General features: G+C 33.5%; 1 protein-coding gene across 1 annotated transcript in view; it reads left to right on the top strand.

Moving 5' to 3' along the window:
- Positions 1 to 18,626, top strand: part of SNTG1 (syntrophin gamma 1) — a 384,071-nt gene extending 365,445 nt beyond the window's left edge. The window contains exon 17 of the mRNA XM_032296050.1: positions 17,068 to 18,626. Coding sequence (XP_032151941.1) covers positions 17,068 to 17,226 — 159 coding nt within the window. The 3' untranslated portion in view covers positions 17,227 to 18,626. The remainder of the gene's footprint in view (positions 1 to 17,067) is intronic.
- The last annotated feature ends 3,807 nt before the right edge of the window (positions 18,627 to 22,433 follow it).

The following is a 22,433-nucleotide window of genomic DNA, read 5'->3' on the forward strand; positions in this document are numbered from 1 at the left end:
TGCTACAATGCAACACCTAGATTTCACCTTAGTTTTACACAAATATGACTCAATAAGAATAGAATTTATATGAGTAAACAATACTGAGGAATTTACATGGCTTAAGATAATTTAACCCAATTTAATTTTTAAACTGTTATTTCAAGCCTCAAAGGTTAAATATTGCATACCTGTAAACTGCTGCTAGATTATGAGTTGCAATAGATTCTATTGAAGGACAGATTGGAAACCCAGGACTGTTTATTTCAGCGGAGGCCACTGTCATCTGCATAACAAGAAGTTGCTTGTCCCCACACCTCACTTTCAACATTTGTTACCATCCAATAGAACATTTTTTATCCTGAAAATATTAAACAACATTCATTCGTCAAAGTCACATTTTGTATTTTCTGGTCTGATCCCTCTTTACGAGACTTTAGATAGGTGAGCCAATAGGTAACCGTGAGTGATGTCTAAAAGTGCTGTTACTAAGATGGTTTCTTATGGTGTTTCAAATTTTTATGTGGCTTTTGATGTAAATTATTTTTGCTTTGCTTATGGCTGATTTGGGAGTAATAATTGAAGACTGTTATTTTCACTTAATTTTATATAGCCTAACAGTGATTTACATGTAAAGCTTTCAAGAGTATTATAAAGAAATGTTTAAGTATATAAGACTTTATTGTGAGACCAGGATTGTTTTAGAGGGATTTAAGATTATAGTTTATGCATATTTCTACAGAAAATAAAACACTATTTTGGGTTAGAAACAAATAATATTTGCCACTTTGATTTCATGTGTCCACATCTCAAATATATTGAAGGCAAGAGAATATACCTATTTATTAACAATTAATGCCCAAAACTGTTGAAGTTGTTTACAGAAGCTTATTGGGAGATTTTACTTATCTACTGGCCATAGGTCCTGCCACGCATCCAAGAATTTCAACCCTATGACAAGTAATTTATGAATCTTTGAAAAATTCTAGGATATAATATATTTAATAAAGTTCTACATTTTAAAATCACATCTTGATATAATTTTGAAGTTATGATTGTCAGTAAAAGACCATAACCTGAAATAAATTATTAATAAGTGAAGAGATTTTATTTCATCCAGGTTAAAAAGAAAATGTGAGCCAGGATGTGAAATCTGGGTCTGAAAATGTGGTTAAATGTGGAGGCTGTTGTAACATTTTTTTTTAAATAATCTAATCAGTAGTGAAAATGGTTCAGAATAGGCTCAGATCTTGCCATATGTGATAATAGGGAGATAATTTTAATAAAACATGCTTTAATTTAACAATTTATATACACATTCCCAGGGCAAATACATTGTAACCAGAGCTTATTTAAAGAAAAATATGGTTTCTTTAGGGATTATTTTTGCTTGAGTTGCCATCTGTATTACAACATTAAACATTCTACATAGCGTGGGCCCGGCGCGGTGGCTCAAGCCTGTAATCCCAGCACTTTGGGAGGCCGAGGCGGGTGGATCACGAGGTCAAGAGATCGAGACCATCCTGGTCAACACGGTGAAACCCCGTCTCTACTAAAAGTACAAAAAATTAGCTGGGCATAGTGGCGCGTGCCTGTAATCCCAGCTGCTGGGGAGGCTGAGGCAGGAGAATTGCCTGAACCCAGGAGGCGGAGGTTGCGGTGAGCCGAGATCGCGCCATTGCACTCCAGTCTGGGTAACAAGAGCGAAACTCCGTCTCAAAAAAAACCAAAAAAACAAAAAAAAAACATTCTACATAGCGCTTAATTCCTTGGTTGTGAGAAAGCATCAGAAATACTGAAGAAAGTCATGTGGGTTTGCATGGGAATTAGGGGAACTTTGTTTTGTCCTTTTGTTGTTGTTGCAGAGCTATGTAAGAATAATGTCATAACAAAAAAGCCTTTTATACTTTTTTCCTCTCATAGCAAAATTCATAAATTCTCACCTCATGACTCAGAAAGCTTAATAAATTTCCCATCTGTTTTCCAAAGCCTCATTAAGTTCTCAGAACTTCCCTAGTGGAACAAGGGAGTGGCTTCCAATTGAAACCTTGGGCATATTATAGTTTTTTTTTTTTTTTTTTTGACAAGTTACAAAAGCACATTTTATTGCTACTGAGAACTTCAAAAGGTGTTTTCAGATATGATATTCGTCTAGATATACAAATACATGTAGAATTACAAATATGTTTTTGTAGTTGTTTATAACTAAACATCCTGAATCAAAATATTTTTCTTTACTAGCTCTAATATTATGTTTATGTATATGTGTTTTTTTCTTAAATTACAATTGGACTTAACATGGCCAAACAATCCCCTGATTTTAAAACATGCTGTATTCTACATGCATTCGTGTAGCTTTATTAATTAAATTTCATAATTCCCCTTACGGAAATAATGTTAAAATATTTTCTAAACTAGTGTACACAGCATATTCATCTAAAGTACTGGATTTGAGATCTGAAAATCACGGTAGTGCATTTTGTACAGTACACAATAGAAGGGAAAAGAAAACTGCTTTTCTATTCAGTGGAACAGTGCAGAAGTTGGGAAGATTTTTAAATAGAGTTGATCATTGGAGGCTCCTTTGCACCAAACACCTCCTTGCCCCAGGTTACCACCATCTCAGGGACTACGATGCCGTAAGAGAAATTTTCAAATGTATTATCAGTGAAATTCAAGTCAGAAATTGAGGCTTGACTCCCAGTAATACTACTTTCTGAATAATCTCTATAAATCTTCATTTTCTCATTGTAAATTGTGGATAAAAGCACTTACCTTGCAAGGTTGCTCTAGAGAAAAAAACGTTTCTGTTCAAACATAAGGATTGAATACGTAACACAATTCATGAAACACTTTGGATGTTCAGTTTTTCAAAGAAGAATTAGTGATGTGTTGATGTTTGCATTTCAGAAGAGGATGGTCGGTAATCTAAATGAATCTCTGTTTGGCACTTGAGTCTTATAAATAGGTCTTTTAATATTCACAAGGCTGGGTAGGTATCTGGAATCAAGGCTCTCTTTCTGCCTTGTAAATAAAGGATCAGCTTTAAAAGTCGATCTGGCTTTTAACAATTTCTGACTCTATCTGGTATCTGGAATCAAAGGTTTTCTAAAATTCCAAGATCCCTTTTCCTCTCATTTCCAGCTGTACAAAGCACTGGCTGTTTAGGCTACAGAGAAGACAAACAATGATGAGGCAGAGCATCTGCTTAATAGCACAGGTCCTGCATAAATTCGTGTTTGGAGTGCTTCATACTGTAAAATAGACGGAAGTAGATAGAAATAAGATAGGGCAAAACAGGAACTCAATTTTGTGCAGGGGTGTATGTGCATAACTTCCATATCAGTTTATTTTATATGAAATTTATTTTAAACTGATGATTGAATTGAGAACAAGAATGTGTGGTAAAGAAGATATCTGGACAGATATAGTGCTTCTCTCCCCCTTAGAAGAGATTTTAAATTCCTGGGAATCACTAAGGATTTTGAATTATTTTTATTTTCCATTGATATATTTTTTTCGCCTTGCAAATAATTTATTTTTCAAATCTCCTACTTTCTCCATCTGAATAGTGAATTTTTCTACCCATTGTGTTAAGAGTATGGAGCATAATCTTTTTTGGTAGACTATAAAACTTACATTAACATCTTATAGATAAAACAGATATATTAACTGCCTCCAAAATAAGTAGCTGTCAAAGGGAACAAAAGAACATAGATGCATCTTGTTATTTCCTTTTTGCCAAAAGTAATCATTTACGAAGAGAAGAATTGTAACTAAATTTTTACTTAAGTGACCCAAGGAAGAATATTTTGAAAATCAGAATTTCAAAGTTGAAGACATTCTGGAAAGCAATTTCCCAGGAAGTAAAGTAACAAAACACAGAGTGTCCTAACCAAGTACTGTCTTACGTTCTCATAATAAGGTAATTGTAGAAAAACACAATCATCATGGAAGCATTTAAGGGTAGAAACAATGAACTGCATTTCAACCAGAAAAGCAGAATTATCCTGAAGCTATACATGTGTCTATTTATAATTATTTGCACAATGGAGTAAGATTAACTGTATAACTATTTAGGTCTCTCTATGTCCCAAGTAAGTTTCAAACTTAACTGCAGCCATCATGCCACCTTAAAATTTATGGCTGCAGGTATCAAGATATTGGTGACATATTTATATTCACCAGACAATTTAACATAAGAACAGTGTAAACATGATATTAGGAGATATAAATCTCTTATTTTCTTTACATTAAAAGAGATGAAGCAAAATGTTATTAAACATTGTTCTACTACATCAAGATCAGAAAAGTTCCTAAAAGATTTTGAAGGAAGAAGTTTGGTAGAGATAGGCAATGTAATAAATTTCTATTTTTATTTGCCAAACTCATTAATGGGGATCAGGAGACAGAGATACATAATGAAGCAATAATCCAAATCACAAAGAGTGTACGTTACAGTCTTTGGAAACCCATAATGTAGACAAAGAGAGTAAAGGATCAAAACAATAGGTTGGATTCTGATATATGCCTATAAATGCTGGATTCCAAATTAATTGGTATTTATTGATCATCAACATTTTGCAAATTACTTTGCCTTAGGCATTTTAAGAAATCAAAAGTGAATGTGGGCTGGATTTTCAGAATGGCACAGTAACAACTTCTGAAATTCCACTCTTCTGGAAAGGCAATGAGAAAGAATCATAATGAACAGAATCACTGTTATTCAGAATTGTGGAAATAAATTAAATGTTTCCAGTAACCATACAGCATATATTAAAAATAAAACAAATTTCAAGTTTTGGTAAGAACAGAGAGCTTTGTAACATTGTCACTTATTACATTCCTATTACCCTGTCCAGACCACCATGGTGACCTTGAAAATATATATCCTAGAAAACATGGTAGCTAGCTATAAGATCCACTGGTCTTGGAGATTCTAAAAAAGCCCAATTTCAAGAAAATCATAATCATCTGACCTAGTTGGAAGCTTCCTGGAGAAGTCCATTTGCAGGCTACTATCGTTTTAATATGGCTTGTCCCATTGAAGCTCATGTTGAAATTTGATCCTCAATGTGACAGTGTGGGGATGTGGGGCCTCGTGGGAGATGTCTGGGTTGTGGTGATGAACTTTTCATGAATAGATTAATGCCCTCTTGTGGGATAGGTGAGTTCGCATTCTTGGGGGAAAGGGATTAATTCCCATCAGAATTGGTTGCTAAAACACATCTGGCTTCCTAGAATTCTCTCTCTTACTTCTCCCTTCATGTGGTCTCTTTGCACATTACCACTACACTTCTACTTCTTGCCATGAGGTCAAGCAACCTTAGGCAGTCACCAGATGTGGCTGCCCCAACTTGAACTTTTCAGCCACCAGAATCAGCACCAAATAAACTGTTTTTTTTTTTTAAAGATAAATTATCCAGTCTCTGGTATTCTGTTATAGCAACACAAATGGATGAAGAAAATTGGCATGCAGAGGGGGGTGTTGCTATATGGATATTGGAAAACCTGGAAGTGGCATTAGAATTGGATGATGGCTGGTGGCTGGAAAAATTTGGAGATTAGAAAAAGCCTGTATTGCCATGAGTAGGATACTTAGGGGGATTCTGGTGAGGATTCAGAAGACAGAAAGATGAAGGAAAGTTTGGAACTTCTTAGAGATTCATTATGTGGTCAGGATCAAAATGCCTTTAGAAGTATAAACAGTAGAAAATATGTCTATTATACCCTAGCAAAGAACCTGACTGCATTGTGTCAATGCCCTGGAATTTTGTGGAAGGTTAAACTTAAGAGTGGGGTCTGTTGGGGGGAAATGGGGGAGGGATGGAGGGTGGGGAGGTGGGGAGAGAAAGCATGGGGAGAAATGCCAGATATAGGTGAAGGGGAGGAAGGCAGCAAATCACACTGCCATGTGTGTACCTATGCAACAATCTTGCATGTTCTTCACATGTACGCCAAAACCTAAAATGCAATAAAAAAAAAAGAGTGGTGATATTTGGCATAAGAAAGCTTTAGGTACTAAAGCATTCAGGTAGCTGCATGGCTGCATTTGACTGTATGCAGTAAGATTTAAGAGCAAAGACATGACATAAATGCACAATTTATAGTTAAGAGGAAAGCAAAATGTAAAGATTTTAAAAATTTACAGATTGATTATGTAAAGATTAAAAGGCGTGTTTAGAAAAGGTGCTGAGGGTTGGGTCCAGTGACTAGTTGTTAAAGAGATTAGCATGGCTAAAAGGAAACCAGGTGCTAATAATCAAACCAATGGGGAAAATCTCTAAAGGCATTTCAAGGATCTTTGAGGTCAGTCTCATCACAGGCTGAGAGGCCTAAGAGGACAGAATGGTTTTGGGGGACAGGCCTAGGCTGTTGAAGTCTTCTGCTGCCTCGGGATGCTGCTCTGCACGTCACGAGAAGCCATGTCTCAAGTGGCCCCAAGTAAGGCTTAAGAGTCTGCTTTGAAAGGCACAAGCAATAAGCCTTGGCATCCACGTGGTGTTGATTCTGTAGGCCTGCAGAATGTGAGAGCTGTAGAAACATGGCTTCCTTGACTGAGATTTCAAATTGTGTAGCAAAGCCTGCAGGCCCATGCAGAGACTTGTCACAGGACAGAGCCACCATAGAGATCCTCACATAGGGAAATGATGAGTGGCCTAGGGGAGCCACTGGGACCTACCATCAAGATCCTAGAATTATAAAGCCACCAACACCATGTAATGCTCACCTAGAAAAACTACAGGCACCAGACTTCAATCTTGAGGGCAGACACATGGGCAAAGTCATGGGAGTTGAACTTCCCAAGGCCTTAGAATATACCTTCACACCAGTGTACACAGGGTGTGAGATACAGAATCAAAGAAAATTATCCTGGAATCGTAAGATTTACTGTTTGCCCTGCTGGGTTTTGGACTTGTGTAGGCCTGCCATTTCTTTCTTTTTGTCTGGTTTTCCCTTTTAGAATAGAAATATCAACTCAATCTCTGTTGTACCATTGTATCTTGTAAATAAATAACTTGTTCTTGATTTCACAGATTCATAACTGCAAGGAACTTGCTTTGTGTCTCAAAATAGAATTGGGACTTTGGGCCTTCAAGTTGATGTTGGAAAAGTTAAAACTTTGGGGACTATTTGGTGGGAATGATTTTGTTTTGCATTGTAAGAAGGACATGAGTTTTATGGGGCCAGGGGTGAAGTACTTGGCTTTGAATATGGTTTATTCCTCTGAAACTCATGTCAAAATTTGATTCCCAATATGGCAGTGTTGGATATGGGGCCTAAAGGGAGATGTTCAGGTGGTGGGGGCAGATTCCCCTAGAAATAAATTAATTACCTGCTGCAAAAGTGAGTGAGATCCTACTCTTGTGGAAATGGTTGTTTCCCACTGGAGTGGGCTGTTAAAAAGAGTCTGGCTTCCTCAGTTTCTGTGACTTGCCCCCTGTCACCCTGTGATCTCTTTGCACATGCCCGCTTGACTTCCGTTTATTGCCAGGAGGTGAAGCTGCCTGAAACCTTCACAGATGCAGCTGCCACATTGTGCACTTTTCAGTCACCAGAGTAATGAGCCAAATAAACCTCTTTTCTTTATAAATTCCCCAGCCTCAGTTATTCTGTTATAGCAACACAAACAGACTAAGTCACAGACCTTGTCATTACTTGACTTGACTCAGACCTTACTCATTGGGAAAATCCCTAACCTAAGTATTTAACAATTAACAGTAGTTGTTTAAGGTCACACCTACATCAATTGACAAATACCAGCTGCAGCAAAAAAAGATACTGGTGAAAAACGTAAGATCTGAGGAATGAGATGTTAATAAGGGGCTTGTAGTAGCTCCAATACATTCCCAAGAAACTAGAAAGGCACATAAATGTGCCAGGCTGTGCACATGACACCAAAAGATGCCCTAAACTCTCAGTTATGGCTGGCCTTAAGGACCTGTGCAAGTCAAAAGCAAAGACTCAGAAAGAGTTGTAAATTGCCAGAGCATTAAAGAAGTCCCAGAAAACACACACAGAGCCCCGTGGAAAAGCTGTAAAACTTTGCTTCTAGCCATTTACAGATATATTGGTCAAAACGATAGGTGACCAAGAAACTACATAGAAACAGTCTGTTTCCTATCAGTGAAACAGATAGGAAAACAACAATAACAAACTGCAACAGCCTCAGACTCAGGAAGAATGAGAATCTGATTTCCATGAATATTCTTTGAAATGTCAGTTTTAAACAAAAATTATGAGACATTGAAAAAATGAGAAAAAAACCTCAAAATTGTGGTTTTTCCGTAAGAAAATATACTCAATAGACACTTTCCCTGAGGAAAACCCTCTGGCGCACTAACTAGTAAGATAATTTAAGTTGTGTATTAAAAATAAATTAAATGGTCTAAACAAAGCTATGCTTAAAGAATTAACATGTTTGACCAAATAGAGAATGTCAATGAAAGCATAGAAGTAATAAAAAGAATCAAACAAAATTCTGCAGTTGAGAAGTACAATAACTGATGTTTTAAAAATCCTTAGATGAACTGAACAAAAGATTTGAGTTTATGAAGAAAGATTAAGAGAACATGAAGAGTTCACTACATCTTAGTGTCAATGGAGCAACTGAGATTATCCAGCCTAAGGAATAACAAAAATATAAATGAAGAAAAATAGCAGAGTCTCAGAAGTCTATATGACAGCATAAATTGTGCTATGATATGCATAAAGGGAATGCCAAGAAAACAAGAAGGTAAAGCAGTGGAAACAATCCTTTAAGAAATAACAGCTGGAAACCTCTCAAATTTAATATTAATCTATATATTTGAAGGACTCAATGAGCTCCTTGAAGGATAAAAACAAATACATACAATCATGATGCTTGATCAGCAACAGGCCAGAGAATCTTGGAAACAGCAAAAGAAAAATGAGTCACAAAATGCAAAGAATCATTAATAAGAATAACAGCTCATTTTTTTTATATTAAACTGTGTAAATCAGAAAGTAATAGAATAACACATTTAAGTGCTGAAACAAAAAGGCTGTCATATAAGAGGTTCTTATTCCCTGAAACTCTCCTTCCAAGATGGAGGAGAATTAAGTCATTATTGCATATAAAAAAAGAAGAACATTTGCCACTAGTAAATATACACCAGAGAAAATGAGTTTTAGATAATATCTTAAATTCACACTTAGAAATAATAAAAACACTATTAAAGTTAAATACATAATTCAATTTAAATGAGAGTATAAATGCATTTTAATTGGTGCTATTCTTCTGAAGTATTTGAAAGAAAAATTCATAAAATGATAATTATATCACTGTGTCTTTGGGCTTGTAATGGATAAAGATGTAATGTGTATGATAACAGCACAAAGAAATGGAGAAAACAGGTATATAGAACCAAATTTTTTGAGCACTATTGAAGTTCTCATTGTTGTGAACTAGGTTATTTTAAAATGTTATTATATTCCTCCAAATAATAAAAAATAACACGATCAAAAGAAATGAGAATTAAAATTATATGTATGTAGTATATATTTACATATAATTTATATAGTATATACATATATATACATGTACATATATAGTGTTATACTCCCACAAATGAAAACAGTAATGGAAAAATAAAGAAACAAACAAAAACTTGTGATATATGATGAACATAAATTTTACCTTATGTATAAGTACATTAAAAGTAAATATATTAAACACTCTAACCAGGGGCAGAGATTAACATAATAATTTTTGAAATGAGTTAACTGTATGATGTTCTCAAGAGAAATAGTTTACACTTTTAAATTGAAAAGCACCCTAGTGTATATATCACTGCAATCAAGATACTGACAATGAAACATTCAGAACAGAATATTTGCATCCTGACCCTGTTTTATTTTTGTTGTTATTCAGTTCAACGTATTTTTTTTTTCTTTCTTTTGAGACTTTCTTGTATGTAATGGAAAATTTGTAATTCTGTGCCTTCATTTTCAAGTGTCAGAAATTGTTTTTGTTTTCTTTCTTTTAATCATTCTTCTGTGGTCAAAAAACACATCTAGTACTTTTTTTTTTTTTTTTTAATTTGTTGAGATTTGTTTTATGCCCCCAGTATGGTCAGATTTCTACAGAAACATTCAAATAATGTATATTCTATTTTTGCTGGACGAAAGTTCTAAACATATTAGTTTGATCTTGTCAGTTGATGGTGTTTTTGAATTCTGCATATTTGGTGACATTCTGTTTTACTCTTTTACCAATTAAGAGAGATGTTGAAGACTTCATTGTAATTGTGTATTTCATCAGTTTATGTTTTACATACTTCACAGCTAAGTTATTTGGTGCATACATACTTAGAGTTGATATGTTTTTCTTACAGTTTTATACTTTTATTATTAATTAATTTGTCTCATTTTGTCCTGTAATTGTTTACTCTGAAGCTTAGCTCATCTAATGTCAATACAGCCACTAGTCATTTTTCTTCATAAAAATGTGCATGATGTATTATTTATTATTCTTTTACTTTAAATATAACTATATCATTATACTTAAAGTGAGTTTGTAGATAGCATATGTTTGGGTCATGGTTTTTAATCTATTCTGCCAATATCTGTGTATTGATTGGTGTATTTAGACAACTTACTTTTTATTGTAATTATTAATGTCTTGACTTATATTTACCACTATGTATTTGAATTTTGTTCTCTCTCTTTTCCATTTTTCTGGTTTTTTTTCTGCCTTCATGTGCCTTTTTTGAACATATTCTTTTAGAAATAAATTTTATCCATAGCATTTTTGAGTATACTTCAACATATAGTGTTTATAGTGGTTACTCTCAGGGTTACATTTTGTACAGATCTTCACATTCTAGTGAAATCAACAGCTTATCAGTTAGTATAGAAACCTTAACATATTTTAAGTCTCTTCACTTATTTCATTATATTTTACATTTTATAATATATAATATATTATAGTTTATAATATATGTATATATTATATGTAAGCATCTATTAATTAATACTATTAATATATTTATAATATATTGTTATATATAAATATACTTATATATACATATATATTATATATTTATATTTTATATAGTGATATATAAATACATAAACTATTATATATTTAAAATATATATTAATATATTGTTTTGTATTTTATACTATTCTATCAATATTTTTAAATATTTTATTTACATATAGTAAGAACCAAATCAGAAAATGTTACAATTTTTGTTTCAATACCCACATATAAGTTAGAAAACTCAAGAGAAGAAGTAAAGTATTTATGGATTACTTTTCTTGCCATATTATTTCCTTCTTCCTAAGTTCCAAGATAGCTTCTATAATTATTTTCTCTTTTTGTCCTTTTAAGTCATGTTTTTAGGTTAGGTCTTCTTATTGTAAATTTACTTTTTTTTTTTTTTTTTTTAGCTGAGAATGGCTTGATTTTCCCTTGATTTCTGAAGCACTGTTTTGCTGGATATAGGATTCAGGATTGACAGTTCTTTTCTTTCAGCAGTTGAAAAGTCTTGTGCCACTTCCTTCTGGCTGTATGATTTCTGATGAGAAATTCTCTGTCATTTGACTTGTGTTCTTCTATAGGTAAGGTTTTATTTCTCTCTTGCTGCTCCCAAGACTTTTTGCTGTCTAGTTTTCGGAAGTTGGCTATGATGTGTCTTGGCAAGGATTTCTTTGAGTTTACCCTCTTTGTGTTTCACTTAGTCTCTCAGATCTTTAGGATTTAGCCTTTTACCAATTTCAATGACTTTTCAGCTAAAATTTCTTTCAATATTTTTCAGTTCCTTACTTTTGCTCCTCATTTTTTGTACTCTGACAATATGAATAGTATATATTTATATTTTTGTTTCTGTCTCACAGTTCACTGAATATTCCTTCCTTTTTTTCAATCTTTCTGATACCTTTTATTCTAACTGGTTAATTTTCACAATTCTTTTATCCACTTCTTCTTTCTTCTGTTCTCTTCTTTCTGCTGTTGAGTCGTTTATTCAGTTTTTTTTTTCCATTATTATACTTTTCGGTTATAACATTTTTATTTGATTTTTATGTTTTTCATTTCTTTCCTAGAATTTGTTTCTTTTCTGAGACTTTCTACATGTTCATTTGTTCTAAGCATGGTGATAACTTCTTATTGGAACAATTTTGTTGTGACTACTTGAAAATATTTGTCAAATGATTCAAAAATCTATGTCATCTCACTGTTGGCATCTATTGATTTTTTTTTTCTATTCAGTTTAAGATTTCACTGGTTCTTGATATGATGATTGATCTTCTATTGTAATTAGACATTTTTGTTATTTAGTTATGAGTTATGTTTTAATGATATTGAGTGTTGCATTACCATGTTACTGTGGGAAACAGGTGTGCAAATGTAGGTGGTGACTTATTTAGGTTCAGTTAATGATGCTCTCAATTGTGTTCAGAGGTCTCACGAGTTATTGACTCATTTATGCCTAATGTTCCATTATTGGAACGCTAAGCATGTGGGAGTTATTTATATTTTACTGCTCAAAGTCATCACCAAGGTCTGATTGCAAACATTCAAAAAATAGCAGTCTCAGGCATAAATAGGTTAAAAGCCTTTAAGCAGTAAGCAGAGTGAGGAAGATAAATTCCAGATTTTATCCTGAAAATGATACCTATAAGTTAGTAGTTTGTCCAAATTCTCAATAATTTTTTTTTTTATTTTGAGTGAAGAAGTTTATTACCTAGGTTAGAAGGTGGGAGTATGCAGCATTTTTCTCTTTGACTCCTGACCACTTGTGAGCTTGATGGATGAAAAGGGAGAGATAAACATCCTGAACTTAGCAGCTGCTGGTGTTAAACTGTTGGTGACACTGGGCTATAGGTTGATTGGTGTAGATTACTGAGTTCAGGTAATCCTGCTGGGCTTTTTGCTCCTGAGCCAGCTGCTGGTTGAAGGAGCCTAGACCCCTCTGAAACTGAGCACACAATTCCCTCTCCTGCTCTTGAAGCTCCAGCATTGCCTGGGCCGAGCTCATGGTCTGGCTTTTCCATTCAGTATCCAATGCTTTTTCAGCCTGATGTTGTGCTTCCTTCTCAAAGCGTTGTACTTCCTGCTCTTTCCTGATAGCAGCTCGCTGCTCTGGAGTCATGCCCTTCCAGCAATAGGGCAGGACCCGGTGGGGAACTGTACGGTGTTGGGCAACCTGGGGGTTCTCAGTCAGTAGGTCACTCGTGCTCTGGTTCTTTACCCTCTCTGTCAGCCAATGACTTTGCTTTGTATCCCACTTAAAACACAGAATTAAGCAAAGCTACAAACCACCAAATCTACCCACCTTCCTTGAGTTGTGCCCATAGTACTGTGCCTCACCTCCTGCCACTTGAGATCAATTGTCAAGGTTTCCACTTTTGCACCAGATCTCACCCTTCTCAAAAATACAATTTCTACAATTGTCCTCAGATTTGATACCACTTCCATCTCATGCCAGCAATTCTACAAATATATACTAATTTCATAAACCTTAGGAAAACATTCTTGATTTCCTATTTATCTGTTCCTCTGCTCCATTTTAGAAAGAAAAGTAGGATTTCTTCTCCAAAGAGAAGCTGCCTGTAGTAACTAATAACTGCACGTGCAATTTCTCGTGAAGCCATTCCTGTGAATCTTTTGTTTCTACTTCTCCACAAAAGGACTCTTGTTAAGGATTAAAATGGCCTCTGTGTTGCTATATTCAATGGTCAACATCCAGCTGTCATTTTACAGGATTCCCGGTTTTCTCTCTCACTTTCTTAGAGGCAGCTATAGTTATTTCTTCTTTGCTGGTTCTTCCCCTCATCTTTCTGACATTTTTATACTGTGGAATCTCAGTGATGAGTGCCCATTTTCTCTGCCTACCTACGCACACCTTGATCTTCTCATCCAGACCACAGTGCTTTACCTACTATCTATATGCTGACAGAGGCTGAACTTCTATTCTGAACTCTAATTTTTTCCATAAATCTATACTAACATATGCAGCTCTCCCCTTATCACCTGTATGTCTAATATGCTTTCAAATATAACATACCCAAAACCAAAATCTTGATCTTCACTCCCAAACCCGATTTTCCCACAATTCCTCCATTTGTAGAGCAACACTTTTTTCCCCCAGTTATTGAATCTACTTTCAAATCTAACCCCTTTCCATATAGAAAACTTTGTAACTTCTCCTCCTCCTTTCAATCCATTTCACATAAAGTTCATTCTCAACAGTCTAGCCAAAATCATCATTTTCTGACTTAAGTCAATGCTTGTCACTCCTCTGCTCAAAAATTTACCATGGTTTCCCATGACATTCATAATGAAACTCATAAAGGCTCATGCAGTATGTCAAGTGTTTTCTTTGACCTCACTGTCTGCTAATTACTTCTTAATTCATTCCATTCCAGACACAATATCCCTTGTTTTTCTTCAAACTCTCCTGGAATGTCCCTACCTCTGGGCCTTTAAAAGTATAAGTGTTACATCTGGAATATTTTCTCACAAACATGGAAATGACTCACGCCTTCATCTGTTTCAAGTTCCGTGCACAAGACAACATGGATTTTCCTGTCCACGGCCCCTTGAGTAGTCTTTGTAGTCTTCTCTGCTTTCTTTCTCAACTGTACCTATCATATTCTGACACGTTATCCTTAATGTATTTATGCCTTTAGTCACATTTTGTCTCCTGTCACTGGAGTGTAAATCCCATCAGTACTGTTTTGTTCATTTGTTTGTTTTTGTCTGTTTTTTCATTGCTATCTTTTAAGAACAATAAAAAAGAGTAGATGCATAGGAAGCACTTGGTATTTTATTGAGTGCATGACTGCTTACATTTTTTGAAGCTAGCTTATGCTTGGTGAGATTTGAGAGCTCATGACAATCATAAGACTTTTTTTACGAGGGAAACTTGTAAGTCTGTAACTTGGCGGAAGCTATCAGAGGATGAATAGATAGATGTTTATCATCAGTGGATGCCTGATAGGTGGTAAGAATGCAGGTCTAGTTCCACCACAGTGTGAGTTTACTTACATAGAAGGAATCACTGACACCCTAGGAGCGGAAATGGTTGCCAAGGCTGCTCACTGAGGCAGAGGAAAGATGTGTGGACATTGGAATGAAGAGCCAAACTTGGCTCCATCTTGGTCTCCTGCTTTCTCTTCCAATCACCCTCTATTAGTTCCTGTCTACCACTTATTCAAAAAGGGTGTAAAAAGGTTAAAGTGTCAATTTATATCAAATTATTGACAAAAAATTGACAAGATAGGAATAATTGAAAACTTTTATTTTTGTAAAGATGCCTGGATACTTAACATATTTAAGGGTTGTTATTTTTGGGAACCAAAATATAATCCCTATTTTAATAAAGATGAGGTACTATTACCTTTGAGAAAAAGTTATTTGCCATACTATTTTTACCCATCCAACAATATTCTCATCCTTATCAATAGTGAATTGCTTATTTTTGTGGTTGTCATTTTATTTTTTAATAACATGCAAGAACATTTTACATTTTCCCCAAATTTCCAAACCTTTCACATCAGGTGGACTTAATTTGAGATGATATAGAAAGTATTCAAAATTCGTTTGCAAAATAACCTGACTACACCAAGAATGATGGGGTGAATGGAGGATTTTCAGGGTGAGTTAAGGCAAAGGGAAACTTGCTCATACGACATATATGACTAGTGCCACTGAAGTGGATTATTATAAATAAAGCTTCGAAGATAATTACAATGGAGTTACTAAAAACTTTTTTGGTGTAAACAGCTAAGGGAAGTAGACTAGTTAAATGAATAACCTTTTCTCTTCTGTAGAATAAGTTACTGTTTCACATAGGAAACTATCAAATACTGAAGGTTTGAAGGGAGCTACTGAGAAAGCATAGCATTTCCTCTATGTGATAGATGCCCCTGAATATACGTTATGGTGTATTGCACTCCTATTGCATGACCTGAGAAAATACTACGTGGATGAATTATTTTATTTAAATAACTACATGGTACATTACAGATATTATGATGTGTCATAATATATTGAATATTTTGTAATATTTTCCGCTACCACTTAAAAGTTGTAAGCACAGTCAGTCATGTACGTATCAAGTATAATTCTATACTCTTTATTACATATATGTAGTCAAATATATAATAGAATAGCAATGAGTTTGTAAGAATTTCATATGCTTTATTACCCTCTACTTATCCTCCTTGTGATAAGTTTATCATACTTATTTCATTAAGCACATAAATGTATTAATCTTTCAATCATCTTGAATTAAAACATGATTATGTGATTATTGATGGTCTTTAATAAAAATACCAGCAACATCATCTTTGTAAATCCATTCTGAGCCTTGCTTTATGGTATTAGAGCTGTTTTGACATAATTAAAATTTGAAATAACTTTTTTCTGTTTTCACTGTATTATATATAATTTGGTTGCCACTGGTAAATGGGTTAAAAATTTCCATTGATATTTAAATGGGGAACATATTTCTAAAAATCCAAAATGAATTAGTGAGCTCTAGTTGATTTTTTTAGTAAATACGCCACATATACCATTAAACAGCCAGCCACAATTAAAATTAATGATTAAATTATTTTTTGAAATTGAACCATTTGGCTCCTCTGATTATAAGAGTTCATACCCCCTTCCTTCTAGCATTTCTTATTCAGTTTCTTATGGCAAATATTAACTCATTCTAGATAATAATCAAAAATAGTTTTAAACTGTTCTAATCCACGTTTATCATCTGATGTGTGCATAGAGATAAAAATACTTTTAAATGTATGTCCAAATTTATCTTTAATTATACATTATCAAGAGTAAAATTTTGGCAAAATATATTTATCAATGCTAAAACAACATTCATAGATGATAAGAGAGATCAGTTCTCCTACCTCTTATCCACTACATATTGAAGTAACTTTTCAATACGTATGATGTTTATATGTTGTCCAAGAAATGTCTACATTTGAAATTAGTGTATGTTAGATATCATAGATTTTAGATAAGTGTATTGAATTTGAAAAAAATCTAGCTATCATCCGTTTTTAAAAAGATTAATATTTATTTTATCTGACCTGTTTTTCTTTCAGGAGTTGGAATTTTCAAATTTATTTGCTGTTCTTCACTGCATTCATTCCTTCTTTGCTGCCAAGGTAGCATGTTTGGACCCTCTATTTTTAGGCAATCAGGCTTCTGCTTCTGCTGCTGCCAGCTCTGCTACCACGAGCAAAGCAAAGTACACAACTTGACATACTAAGCTCTGCATTGATACTCACCATAACTGTATAAACAGAACACATTTATTCATCATTTTAGACCCTGGAAAATCCATAACATGTCAACAGTGGAGGAAAAATTGAAATTTCAGCAGAAACAAAGAAGGTCATGTGGAATCTCAAAAACACTTCTATTTTGGATGGCATCTGTAACATATAACACATGAACAAAACAGCTCGTTCTCACTCAGTTGCTTTGTACCAGTAAGTATATTGCTTTCACCAAAAGTGGAGACAAAAGAATGAATTATTTGAAGAAGTATGTAAATAATATAAAAATAGTAAGCTACCTATAAATAAAAATACTTATTAAATGGTTACTTCTGTATTTTAGATTATTTTGTATGACAAGTACATGTTGGGCAGAATCATAAACTAATGCCCTATCATTGTATTATGAGGGCCATCAAAGAGTTAAAAATCATAAATCAACAAGGAGCATGCAAAAAAATCTCATCAAAGAAGGATGCACTTTCATTTGCTGATGTAAATATGCCCTTGTGTTCTCATCCCATGATTGACGCTGGCACTCCAGTGGTTTTTATCTTATTGTAAATATTCCAAAGAACTTCAAAAAGATAATCACATTGACCTATGAGAGATACAATGTGAAATGGACTATTCTCCCTGGGATCAGTGTTACTGAAATGGTTTATTTGCTGCCAATGTCAATCTACTATGCCAAAAATGTATTAATTTAATTACGAGTGATGAAAAGTTTCATGAACCTCTCATTTCTTCCTTCATTTTAAAAAGACTTATATTTTACCTAATAAGATTTATTATCAAAGTTCCATAAATTTTCAATGACCCCCAAACCTTTTGTAGAGAAAATAATATAAAAAATACAGTGTGAGAAACAATTGTTTGTAATCTGAAATCTACTAGTAAATCATGAACTGAAATGTCCCTAGAAAGCAGTCCCAAAGCTATTATATATGTTAGTTAAATGACATTTTTCCATTTTAGTGCCATTTTATGTGGAACAAAGGTGATATTTAAAGATAAACATTAAAAATCTTTATCCTCCCTTTTCATGGAAGTGATTAAGTAATGCCAAACTATGCAGGTTATTTTAGATATTTTGTCCTAAGAATGTAAATGTGAAAAGGCTGGGAAATTTGAAAGCTTTAGAGTTGTGCAATTTACTCAGATTCCAGGTACAATTATACAGCTAGTTGTATAACATGAAACACATTCTCTATCCTTTAGTATAGCTTTTTTGAGACCTTCTTTTAAAAAGTCAGCTGTGTATGTAAAAAACAAATAAACAAACAAACATTTTTATTGATACACATGCTCCTAGGTAAACCAAACATTACATGTGCCCATGTGGAGATAATCAAGTATCTAATAAAGTGATTCAATATTTTTTAAAAATATGTTAAAAAAAAATCCCTCCAGGCCAGGCACCTTTGCTTACGCCTGTATTCCCAGCACTTTGGGAGTTCAAGGCGGGCGGATCACAAGGTCAGGAATTCCAGACCAGCCGGGCCAATATGGTGAAACCCCATCTCTACTAAAAATACAAAAATTAGCCAGGCGTCGTGGCTTGTGCCTGTAGTCCCAGCTACTCAGGAGGCTGAGGCAGGAGAATCACTTGAACCCAGGAGACGGAGGTTGCAGTGAGCAGAGATCATGTCACTGCATTCCAGCCTGGGTGACAGAGTGTGACTCCGTTTAAAAAAAAAAAAAAAAATTACTCAAGAAGGAAACAACATTTTTTCTATAACGGACAGATCCATTAAGTTAAAAAATTTAATATCAAGTTGTTTTCATACTGATTATGATACATTAATTCATTTTGAATCAAATTAGTTTGTAAATACCTCAAATTGAAAAGAAAATATGGAAGTTTATAATTATCCCTTGGAAAATGTTAAGCTGAATCTAACATACCTTATCCAAAGAACAGTGGCAAATTACAATAAACAGTTTCAATGTAATGTATTTGACCATAAAACTAATTACACATTTGTAATTAGGATAGAACTTTGGAATTATTGCACACTATACTGATCAAACACACAAGCATTGTAAAATTGAAGCCCACCAAAAGCAGGCTTCAGTAGTAGGCCACTTCTGAACTTACGGAGGAAAAGCAGTGGGATACATCGACTTAGAATTTTCAGCTGTGGTATGTGGTTCACTACAGAATTTCAATTCCAGCACTGAATCTCAATGTGCCCCATATTGGGGTTACATGAATGTGTCCACAATGTGATAATATGATCTGAAGGCAATATGATTTGGTCTAATCATCCATAAGCAAAAGAAAAGTTTCAACAGTTTAGCTACCTGTAATAGAATAATTTTTAAAAATGTGAAATTTTATAATTGTTCCATTTTAAAATTTAAAAAACCTATTAACTATCTTTTTGTGATATCATGAAAATTTAGCCTGTGCTCATGTGTATGAAGGAAAAGGCACACAATGAGATATGTATAAATATATATCTCCTCGATGAATATACACATACCCACATATGTATATGCATATATATGTGTGTGTATATATATAAATATAATGAAATGCTGACCATTAAATATATTAAAAGAACATGTTTTGTGTACATACATTTAATATACTTTACATTGTAAAATGTAGCTTAAAAACCTATGACAATACCGTTATGATTATTTTTGATACTATTGATTAAAAAAAAGCTGAGATTTTTATTTAACATGATTAGTAAAATAGCCAAAAATTAACAAAATACTATTCTCATTTTCATCAGTTTAACAATTAATGTTTCATGTTTTCTTTACAATGTGATGATTAGTCATGGTTATTTGTTATAACTTGGATTACTTGAATGAAAAAGCTTAGAAATGAACAAAAACACTTATAAATTCCTATCTCTCATGTAATTTAGGTTTACATGCATGAGATTTATTCATCAAATCCTGGTTTGTAAATTGAGCACATTTTAACAGCAAAATGCTAATGTGTTAACCCCTCCAGTGCCTTGGTATGTGTGATTGTGTCTGTGTGTTTGGGTGTGTGTCTGCGTGTGTGTGTGAGAGTGTGTGTGTGTGTGTGTATGTAGTCATTAAAGAGTTCATTACAGTGTATATAACACAAGCTTAACAGGGAATATTGTAGGTATTTAGGTCAGAGAATGAAGTTCAAAGTCATTTGAAAACTGCTAACTACTATAAAAATGTCTTTTGCCTGATCAAGTATAACAATTCATCTAAGCAGAAGTATATTACAGCAAGGACATTTATAATTTGTTATATTACAACAAGTATTTATTTAAAAAATAATCTAATAGATAGTGTAAGTGTGATGTATACCCCAACATTTTTAAAATGGGAGGATAATCAGGCAATTATTTCTTGCCCATGTTTCAGGCATGTACCAACTTATACTTTGGAAACCTTCGCTCATAAGCTGTCATTCAGCAAGAAAAGAAAGCAATTACTTGAAAATAAATTTCAAGTCCATATTAGCCATGCAAGCAGAGAAATTTTCCTTTGGGTGCGTTAGATTATTGATCAACATTTTCCTCATTTACAAGGCTGAAGCTTGATTATAAATTTTGTCTATGTTGAATGCTGGATTTAAGAAAAGCTTGATTTATTACTGACAAAAATTAATAATCCTAACAATAATTTAGAATTACTGCTAGAAATCGGCAGTGTGGAGAAGCTTTAATAGCACAAGAATGATCTTGTGCTTAACTTTTTAAGGTAAGTGTAGATGTTCTGATATTAATAACATTTTGCTACTATTGATACTGCTGTGCTCATAATTTCTTCTTAAGAAGTTGCTTTATTCATATCTCTAAAATTGTTCTTTATTGTTTATTCTTACTACTGAATACTTTAAAACCATAATGCCACTTATTTGCACATTTGAATTTGCTTTTGAAAATAAAATATTATAAATGTTATATATTTTATACATATTAAAATGTAATGAAAATACCAGAAATATAAAATGTAAATATATTTATTTCATTTTAAATTGTTTTGGTGGATGTTTGTAAAATGTAAATTAATATCTGTGACAAAAATTTGTCACTTCGTTCTTTCAGTTCATTAATGTACTACTAATGAAACCATACTTTTTTAAATGAAGCATACTGGAAAATAAAAACAAATACTTTTTACTAGATTTGGGTTTTCATTCTTTGGGCTTGATTTGTAAGTTTTATATAGGTTTAAAACATGATCCTGAGAGAGTTAACTTCAATGAAAGGTTTAAGATATGAACTGTCTGTATATAAGTGCAGACCATGTGGTACATAATCTGTTCTTGTTGACCAATATTTATGAAGAATTATGACTCCTAAATATTCCCAAACTTTGAAGAAAGATGCTATTAGTCAAAGTATCTACCCAAATGAGTTACAACTTCTGAAAAAATGACGTTTGATATCACTGTGATTTATTTATCAATTCTAGTGAAATTTCTGTAGATTATTAAGATTTTCTATATTGACATTCATGTCATCGACAAGAGATCCTATTTCTTCCTTTTTATTAAGTTTTAATTTTGGCTTCCTATCATATTACACTGGTTGAAACCTTCAATTTAACACAAAATTGTTGTTTAGCACTAATTGTAAATTTCCAAAAGGTTAATGAGAAACAACAGGGACAGACCTGGACAAAAGGAAACACTTCCTGAGTGAGAAACAGCTGTTGTGTTAGGTTAATTGTGTATAAAGTAATGAGAAACTGTCTAGGAAACATAGCAAAACTATTCTCAGTAAAGAAAGCCATTCCACCAATAACATATAGATTATTTAAGTGTTTAGGAGCAAAATTGATATTGATGAAACTGTTAGCTTGATCCAGACTTTTAACTGGATAACATGCCACAGAATGGAGCTCTCTCTTTAAAGTACATCTTGTTTGCAAGGTGTGACTTGCTACCAAATAGATTGCATGGGAAGATGTCTTATCATAGCAGAAAATTATCTCCAATGGTTCATATCATGGTAGAGAAGAATGAAAATGTTGCTGAAAGATGAAAATTCTTCTTCACTATTTGTACCATATTTCTTTTTGTTTTCAGGTCTGCATTGATTCTTTATATTAGTATAATCAAATTAATCTCTTGAGATTTCAAGATCCATTCAAGTAATTAACATCCTGGAAATACTAACACAGATACAATAGATGTTTTAATTAGCAAAAATAAATACTCGTTTCCATTGTTAAAATTT

The sequence above is a fragment of the Sapajus apella genome, unplaced genomic scaffold, assembly GCF_009761245.1.
Source record: "Sapajus apella isolate SASKATOON/1434 unplaced genomic scaffold, GSC_monkey_1.0 scaffold35, whole genome shotgun sequence".
In the NCBI taxonomy this organism is placed as follows: Eukaryota; Metazoa; Chordata; class Mammalia; order Primates; family Cebidae; genus Sapajus; species Sapajus apella.